This window comes from Numenius arquata, chromosome 7 (assembly GCF_964106895.1).
Source record: "Numenius arquata chromosome 7, bNumArq3.hap1.1, whole genome shotgun sequence".
Classification (NCBI taxonomy): Eukaryota; Metazoa; Chordata; class Aves; order Charadriiformes; family Scolopacidae; genus Numenius; species Numenius arquata.
The window spans coordinates 63,048,287-63,057,814 of NC_133582.1; the positions used below are offsets into that span (position 1 = coordinate 63,048,287).

The 9,528-nt window shown below is 41.6% G+C and overlaps 1 protein-coding gene across 2 annotated transcripts; it reads left to right on the forward strand.

The window, feature by feature from the left end:
* The first annotated feature begins 111 nt into the window (after positions 1-111).
* Positions 112-9,339, forward strand: CLXN (calaxin). Of its 2 annotated transcripts, none has more exons than XM_074151091.1 (6): positions 112-201; positions 440-604; positions 2,063-2,167; positions 3,713-3,864; positions 5,206-5,310; positions 7,540-9,339. In XM_074151091.1, exons 1-6 carry the CDS (start codon positions 144-146, stop codon positions 7,603-7,605), a joined length of 651 nt encoding a protein of 216 aa, XP_074007192.1. In that variant the 5' UTR covers positions 112-143; the 3' UTR covers positions 7,606-9,339. The 2 variants fall into 2 exon arrangements, with proteins under 2 accessions (XP_074007192.1, XP_074007193.1); XM_074151092.1 differs by lacking the exon at positions 7,540-9,339 and adding an exon at positions 5,804-6,208 and having other exon boundaries at positions 132-201.
* Positions 9,340-9,528: the final 189 nt, after the last annotated feature.

Genomic DNA, 9,528 nt, shown 5'->3' on the forward strand with positions numbered 1-9,528 from the left:
TTTTCTTTTCTTCAACTGCCTTTTTTTTTTTTTTTAGCGTATGATTGTTAGCCCCTGTTTGCGTGCCATTCGCCGGTGCGGCCCAGCGGCAGGGCCGGGCCCGGCGCCGCCCCGCCCGCGTTGCCGGGGCAGCGGCGGCCGCCATGAGCCGTCGGAAGCTGCAGCAGCTGGTGGAGTCGCTGGGCCGATCCGCCAAGCACTGTGAGTCCGCCCCGACCCGGCCTGCGGTGCCGCCGGCCGCCCCTGTGCCCGGCCTGTGGCCATGGGCGCCCCCGAGGCCGAGGGGGCCCTGCCCGCCGCCCCCTCAGGAACGGGGAGGGGAGCATCCCGGGTTAACGGGCCGGGGGGGGGGTCCGGGCCCTCTCGCTTCCCTGTGCTTGCCCTGTATGTTTACCAAGTTAAGTTAAAAAGTATGTTTGCTTGTGTTTCGACTGGGCAGTCAATAAAAGCGAGGTGGAATGTCTGATCAAGCTCTTCAACGCGCTGGTGAAGAGGCCGGGCCAGTCCAACAGCCGCTTCGCCGGGGTGGGCTTCGACCGCAACATGTTCAGGGACACGCTGCACAGCGCCTTCGGCATGACGGATGTCATGCTCATGGACAGAGGTGAGACCACGGGGGTAAAAATCGCAACATCCTAGGTATATGTTGTTGACCTGAGGCGTGTGCCCTGACAAAGTAGCGCCATCTCACCCCTGTAAGAAGAGTTTCGCTCGGGAGATGCTGAGTAAAGGATATCTTTATTTTCTTTATTCGGAATACTTTTCCCTTAGTTCAGGTAGCTCACGCTCTGGTACCAGGGAGACCAGCCGGAGTGCTGTCCTGTGGCCTTCTGTCCCTGTCGCTGTAGTGTCGCGACAGAAGAGGGCAGTATAGTGTCACTTCTCCCTCTTCTCCGGTGGTTCCGGGGCGGGCTGCGGTCACGGCTGCTGGAGGGGCTCCCCCTGGGGCTTGGAGGTCCCAGAAGGGCGTTCTGTTAGAGTGGGGGGCTTCTGCATTAGAGGTGCTGTGACAGCACTGAAGGGACTAGGCAGCAGGCGAGAGTAGTGAGCCAAATAACCCTTCAAAATACAGCCATTTCACGGGTTCGTGACAGGAGGGCCGCGTTGGCGGTTGCTGTGGGAGAGGCGTGAGTGGCCTCTAATGCAGGGGTGTCTGGAGGAGGGTGTGGGGCAGGCACGACTCTGCCCTTCGCTGCCCTCTCAGGCTGCCAAGAGCCACGCTGTCGTTCAGATTTCTCCTCTTCTCTGGCAGGAGGGGTATTTAAATGCCATAAAGTAAGAACTTGCCATTTTATGCACCAAGTCAAGCGTGGCTTGGAAAATACCTTACGTGGACACATTCTTACAATTATTTTAATGCTTACATACAAGGGGCCTGATTTCAGTTTGCAAAAGCAAGCCCGTTGCTTTCCAATTCCCGACTGCTTGGCTCTGCATGTAAAGGTGTTCCTGTAGCAAACCTACTAATTAACATTCTAAAATATGAATTATTATAGATGTTTGTTGATGCTTTGAATTGTATCTTGGATTTGAAGTACTATATTACAGGCTGTATGAATGGTGAAGCTGCAAAATCAAAAGCTTCTTCAGGGAAGGGAGAAGAAAAAAAAAGATTTTGGTACATGAAAGACAGAAGGTTATTTTTCTTTGTATGTATTATTTCTAGGATTGCTTTCTCCAAGATTTTCTGAGACAAAGTCTAGTATTAAAATCTTCTTTTACACGCAAATATGCCTTAGTGTAAGGGGTGCTGGTTTATTTGGTTTATGTCTGCATGGAACCATACTTCCTGTAATTGTTTAAGTCAGGACAGCAACAAATCAAACAGAATGTCTTATTTCAGCAGGATTCTGGAGTAGAAGATCAGTAAACTGAGGGGCAAAACCCCCTTTGTTGTTGCGGCTTAGAAAGATTCAAGAAGGGTAATCATACCTTGATGAAAGCAGAGAAATATTTTTAGAAAAAAAATACATGTTTCTATTTTCATTGAATTTGAGAACATACTATTTTGTTAGTTTTTCCCTATTATATCCATTTTAAATGTATCTAATGCACTTCCCAGTGTTCCGCACTTTTGATAGAGACAACGACAGCTGCATCAGTGTGGTGGAATGGGTGGAAGGCTTGTCAGTGTTTCTGCGGGGGACACTGGAGGAAAGGATTAAATGTAAGGTTCCTCTATATGATAGTATCTAGTAGTAATCATTGAATTCATGGCTATTAAAGTGAATGTTGCTTTTGATGTAATTTACTAGTTACTCATATAAAGTATTTGGTAATTGAAGAGTTTTCTTCTGTATAGTTTAATGCAATGAAACTGATTTCTGAAATGGCTTCTCTGAGACAGAGGTTTTTCTGTGTAAACTGCTGTTACCATAGCTGTCGGCTTATTTTGCTGCTGACAAAAACTAGCGTTTGAACTGAAGCTTGTTCTACAGAATACAGTTTTGACAGAATATATGTTTTTGTATTCAGACACAAAATTAGAAAGGAGCAGATGTAGCTCAAGGGTGCTTTTGGCTGAATAACACAGTCTCAAGCCACCCAGGACCTGCGCCAGCTTTCCTTTACTGGCACAATGGGGACGCAGCAGCAGTTGCGTTAATTCAAGCTTCAGCCTGGAAGCATAGATGGAAAAACTGAGTTTCTCTTTAAGATGGCCATGAGAACCTCCCCAGTAATGATGGAGAAAAATAGAGGAGAAAAAATAACAAGTCGTCTAGAATTTTAAGAAGCAGGAAAAAAAAAATATGGGATGTAGGGAAAAATGCGATAGAAAAAGGAGAATAACAGCATGTTGTTTCCATAGTTCCCAGCTTGCAGCATCAGCCATCCCTAGTGCACTGTGTCAGTTCCTCTGGAAGGTGGCCTGGGATGTCACAGCTCTGGATGTGTGCCCAGGATGTCATTCAGTTTGTCAGTACAGCTACAAGTGATAAAATGCACAGCCCTCCTGCTGTAAGCACAACAGGATACACTAGTGCGTAGTGATACACGATGTTGTGTGTCATAACTGTAGCCCAGTACAGTTTGCACTGTAGGCTTAGTCTTTGTCAGGAAAAAAAAACCTGTTGTGTTCCAAAACTGAAGAGGGTTTTTTTTGTTTGTTTGTTTAAGTGAGTTTTGTGAAGGATAGTAAAGCTTATCGTCATATATTTCTGATTCCAGGGAGGCAGAAGCAAGTAGGAGATAAATTAGGCAGATACTCAAAATACTCTGTTACAGAGATTTCCTCTTTGCGTTAGAGGATACTTCAGTTCTTTTTTCCATGCTAAGACAGCTTATTCTTCTTTTCCCTTTACTTATCTAACCCAGCTTCTGAAATAACTAGGATGTGGTTTGTAGGTGCAGAGCCCTTCTGATAGAGACAGCTGGTCCCCACCGTGGGAAATTGGGCTTTTAAACCAGAACCTCATTTATATTCTAAATTGACACTTTTAGACAAGATCTGTAAGTTACTATGGTTTCTGTGAACTGAAGATAATTTATTTGAGCAGAAATAGATTTTAACTATGAAGGGTAAATAGCCAATAATTGACTGGTATATATATCAAAATGTGACATATTTTGCATATAAATATTGTACGTGGTAAGTGTAGCTCAATAATTATGCTGTACAACATACAATTCACATTTTCTGTCTATAGGTGACAGCTTTAATAGTGTGTCATCTACTTTGTATGAACTTTAAATTTATTTATCTTTCAAAAAGACTGTTTTGAGGTTTACGACCTGAATGGTGATGGATACATTTCGAGAGAGGAAATGTTTCAAATGCTGAAAAACAGCCTTCTCAAACAACCGTCAGAAGAAGATCCTGATGAGGGAATTAAGGACTTGGTAGACATAGCACTGAAGAAAATGGCAAGTACTTACTCACTGTGATACTTGAGTGTCTTTCAGATATTCGTTAACTCAAGAATTGTTGCTGTGAGGTAATTAAATCCTGTGACTGCTTTACAGCAGGACTCTGAGCCACAGAGTTAGTTACCTCCTTGAGATAAGTCTCCAAAGGAAAGCCAGAAATACAATCCAGATCTAACAAGTCCCAGTCCAGTATTCTCACATGAAACTGTTAATTTATTATGTGAATGCATTATAAACTTTGTCTATAAACTAGCATGTGTGTGTGCATACACACCTCTGCGTGCCCACTCAAAAGCAGAAAATTCAGTCAGCGTTAGGCATCTGCAGTAGCTTTATCATTAAGCACACTTGTGTTTTATCAGTTGATCATTAAATGTCTTTACCCAATTTAATATTCTATTAGAATAGTAACCTCGGGGTTATTAATGTAAAACTTGTCTTACTGTGATTAATTTAGGATTTCCAGATTGGCCAGGAACTGTCTGTCAACATTTTCATTGAATCAAGACGTATAACCTCCCCTCCTGTGGTGGTGGTCAAAAATCTCACTGAAAACCAGGTCTCAAATCCCAAGTCCTTTGATTTAACCCCATGCTTTCTATTTCTCAAACCCACTTTATATGGTGTAAAGAAGCACTTACTCTCACTGTAGTGTTTGCTGGTGGTTTAAGCTGCCATGTCAGTAGAAACAGGAGGTTTTCACATTGCAGAAATACTAAAAACACAGGGATGCTTTTCCCACCCCCAGCGGACTATTGTGCCATGCTCAGACCCTGCAGTGTGAAAGAAGTGGGCTGACACCAGCGCACTCCACCGTGTCCTTCTGGGTGCTGTGTGTGAAAAAGGCTGGGCAGGAGTATGGCTACTATAGAAACCACTGGGGAAAGCGTCTCCAGGCTCATGAGTAGGCTGTAGGTACGCTCATGATGTGAATACATACACAGAATATATCCTAACATTCTCGCATGCTTCTAAAGTCACCTACTTCTAATTTACCTCAGTGCAACTGTGCTTGAGATTTGTCCATGCAATTCTGAGCTCAGCCTCTTCCCATGTTAAAGGTTTGCCTTCTCTGGAATTCTGTTAAGGAAGCCATATGAGATAGTTGAGCTTGCGCCACCTTTTCTGCCTTAGGCAGGAGCAAATGATACAGATCTTGTCCAAGCAGAGACTTTGATGGCCCAAAGAAAATGATTTTTGTATACACTCAAACTAAAAATGTAATGTTGTCTTTAAATTGTTGTCTGTTACTAAAAACGTAAATGTGTTGTTTGTTAAACAAAAAGACAGTCACTACAAGCGATCATCCTTTGCTGAAGAGTTCTCTTCCTTCTGTAGGACTATGATCACGATGGCAAGCTTTCTTTTATGGACTTTGAAAAAGCGGTCAGAGATGAGAATCTTCTCTTAGAAGCCTTTGGACCATGTTTGCCAGACCTAAAGGTACACCAACCTTGAGTTTAAAAAAAAACCAAACCAACATGCAAATACTTCCTGTACTATTGGTGAGGAGATGTACACATTATGGTACTGTCTCATCATCAAGGCAGCTTTCACCCTTTATATTGTCATCCCAGTCTCTGGCCTTCCTGCTTCCAGCCAGTTCAACTCCTTCCTGCCCTCCAGGGCAGAGCCTGCCTTGGCCACACGTTACCACTCAGCGATTACAATTTGAATTTCCCCTTCAGTTATAATTTTGAATGTTATAACCTTTTATAGGTATATAACAAACATTATAGGTCTATAATGTTATCACCTCTTGGTGATGACATCATTAATGCTATGGAATTTACCTTTTCTAAGCTAAAAAGCAAGAGGAAGCCTAGGTGTAAGGACTGTCTCTGCTGATACACTTCAGTTTAGCATCTTTTTGAATTAAATTTAAATCCTTTTGTTTATTGAGATTTTTATTATTTTTTAAAAAAAAAAAAAACAGAGCAGCATGGCATTTGAAGAGAAGACCTTCCGGGGAAACTCATAAACTGTAACTCCAAGAGGAATACTGTTGTAAGAAGTTTTTTCTTCACCATTCTTCATGGTATAGTAAAAATAGGAGCAACTTGAAAATATTATTAAGTTTCAGTATTCCTTTACTGTAAAAGCTACTGAATAAATAGAATTTACTTCTGTCACTCTACCTAAATACAGTTCTCCAATGCATTATGAAATATGTTATACTACGCGGTACACAGGAGAGGACTGCTACAATATCATCTTATACTGTTTGTTCATTCCAAGAAACAAATTGATACAATTTTTAACAAGGAATTGCTTGGAAATACAGTATAAAATAATTTTATTTTTAACATAAAAAAAATAAACATTTTAAACTAAATCCTTTAAAAAAGGACTGTTGGAAGATTGTTGGAAGATACTATCAGCAGTATCTATATTCTTCTTCTCTGCTTTACAAGTGGTTTGGCTGCGCTACTCTCTGGCTTTTCCACAGATGTTCTTGAAACAGAATCTGCTACCTAAAGCGGGGAAAAAAAGAAAAAAAATATCTTAGTAAACTGTAACCACTCCTTTTTTATCCTAGTAAGGCCATATCTCCAACGTTTTGAGTATTAGGAGGGACGCATTACTATAATCACACTTGAATTAAATTTTCCTGCAGAGAAAGGGAAAAAATAACACAAAGCACTAAACACAAGAGCTGAAGCTTAAAAACCAGAAGTGTTAGCAGTCCCATTTGTGTATTTTAACCACACAAACTGATTTCAGATACTCGGCGATAGTGTTACATATCTTATCGCCACTCTCCCTACCAGAGGTGTTTTCAAAGTAAAGTTTAGCGTGCTTTTTAGACTCGGGTATTCCAAGAAGAAAATGGAAGGGAAAGGAAAAACATGTGCTTTGACAAATAAGTTAGAAATGTATTTAATGTAAGGGGTGCCTGTTTATCAATTTGACTGGAGGTGAGCTCTTTCCAATAGATCTAGTTGGTCACAGTCAAGGGAGCTTTTCATACCTTAATTTAAATGGAAAGTTGTATCAGGAGTTAACTGATTAATATCCTCCAGAAAAGGTTATATAGCTTAAAACATGCTTCTTGGCATAGAATGTGTGGTTCTGTACATCTTTTAATGCCATAAGTAGTGTTGGAGCAAGATTACATTCAACTCTGACTTTATTATTTTTCACTTCCCCAATCAGAAAGCAGGTGCACGCACCACGCGGGAGTCAGCAGGACTAACTCCAAAGTTAATGTCTCCCCACGTGGAAAAAAGCGTAGTTTACTAAGAATCATTTTCTGACCACACACTGACTTTTATACTTTCTGAAGTGTAGTGTAAGATGTATGGAGAATGGCCTGCAATATTCTGCATTATGAAAGAGTTAAGCAGTAAGAACAGTAGCTTTAAGTGGCAGATAAACTGATAATACTGAAAAAAAGTTGAATTGAGTTATCTTAGGGTCTTACCTATTTTTTACGGATAGCAAACACAAAATATACGTGTTCAAAAATGAAAATATCACAACTTCCAGAATCCGTACCTCTTTCAGTTTATTTCGAATTAATGTAGCTGAAGTATTCAAAGAATCATCATCCATATCCACTTTAGGTATTTCTGGTAGCTGTGGACCAATAACAACTTCAGTTGTGTCCCCACTTGTTCCAATGAGGGAAAACTTGTTACCTTCTTCTCTCTTCCTCTTACGTTCTTGCAGGTGAGTTGTACGAGGCATAAACCTCTCAAGCCCATTATCAATCGGAGCAGTTCTTTGCTGCGCTAAAGGAGTTGGAGGAGTACCTCCTCCCGGCTGGACACTTGGAGTTGGGGATATGCTTTGACCAAAGTACCCAGAAGTTTCAGCGTAATTATTATCATGGGGATATATCAGCGGGCTCTGATGATGGTTCCCAGATGGATGCCTTATGTTACGGGATACCCCGTGAGAACCTGTAAAGCTGGATGGATCCCAGTTACTGGCTGCATGTTGTCCTGATGTATTCCATGGACAATCACGCCCGGAGTTCTTGGAGATGGTCTTCTTAGGACCCTCTTTCTTTAACACAAAGCAATCTGTAAAAGAACAAAAAGCAGCTTCACCATTTTATGTCATTATTAGTTCTAACGCACAAAAAACCCCACCATTTAATACAATTACAGAAGCAATACCAGTGCTACTTCCTTCCCAGCCACCTTTCTGGGATTCTTTTTTCCAAAGTGGCAAACTATGGTTTTCCAGCCTAGTCCCTCTGCTGGTTTGTGAGCAATGTTTGAGCAGAAGTATTTCAGCAGTTTTAAGAACACGAGGAAAACATTCCTCATGTTGCAAACAAATGATTCTTCCAGCTACGATTTCAAGGATAGGCTGTCTTGCAGCATTGAAAAAACGGGTATTTTGATGTTAAAAATCAGTGATTTTACTCCCTTTAAATAGCCTCATGCAATGAATAGTATCATCAAAGTACATAAGCACAAGAAGGAAGTCTGTGCTGGACCATTGGCTTGTTTCTCTGCTTGCCCAGCCTTCAGTGCTGCCTGGGAACTCGGCAGCCTTTGTCAAACCAGCCTGTTCTAGCATTCCTCCAGCGCTGCAGAAACACCGTGTTGGAGGTTCTGGTGTAGTCAGCTTCTTTACAAAACTGTACCTTTGGGCACACCTAAGTAAGCTGGGACAGGGTGAAAAGGTCATCCCAAACTTCCTTACAGTGCCTGAAAATTCTGATAACATTTTGAAAAGAACACCAAAAAAAAAAAAAAAAGGAAATACTTCATTATTAAAGCTTAAACATTTCTTTATTTTAGTCTTAAGAAAAAGTGAAAACTTGCTTTGAAAAGGATGCAGCCCGCTAAATACTGAAAGACGTCTCCATTCTGCTGCAAACATACTTAAAATGCATCTTTAAAACAGCCAGATACCAGGCATTTTCTTTAATGGGGACTTTAACCAAAACCCCGCCAACCACTGAAGCGAGATGTCAGGATTCTACAGGAAATTTAATGACAAACCTCTTTGATTTGTTGCTTTTGCTATATACTTCCTTCTGTCTTGCAGCTTCTCCCTAGTTTCTTGGATGGTTTCAAATTCCGGCGCGTAGCACACGTGCAGCAAACTGCCAAAGAAACTCCGCTCATCCATTTTCTTCTTGGCCACCCTGAAGGGAAGTAAATTCTATTGGCAAAACTGAGGATTTTGCTTCAGCTCTTTAGAATCTTAACAGATCGTAAATAAAGAAGGTGTACAAGATTAACACAGGAAGAGGTGGGTACTGCCCTGTCCAATACCTTGCACATTGCAGTTTTTGGAATTTTATAAGATAAACTTCAGTAAATTCCTCTGCTGGATATTCATCTAGAGCATGATACTCCTCAATGGCACCATATAATGCAAACTGCTCAACTAATTCCTTCATAACACCTAATGCAGGAACTCCTTGTATTAGTAAATAACGGGATTCCAAGTTGACAGTATAAACCTGAAAAAAAAAAAAAGTATATTAAAACACTCACATTCTTGCTTTACTGCAAAAGTAAGGAATTTTCTGTGTTTTCTGGTGTTCCTCAAGCCCTCTCAGGAAGCTGGAAATCCCTCTCTGCTCTGTTCTGGCTGTGGACTCCTGCAGGAGCCGTAAGCACACAGTTACCCGGGACCCGCTCGACACCGAGCAGGAGCTGAACGCCAGCGGCTTACTCAAAGCCGGACACAAAT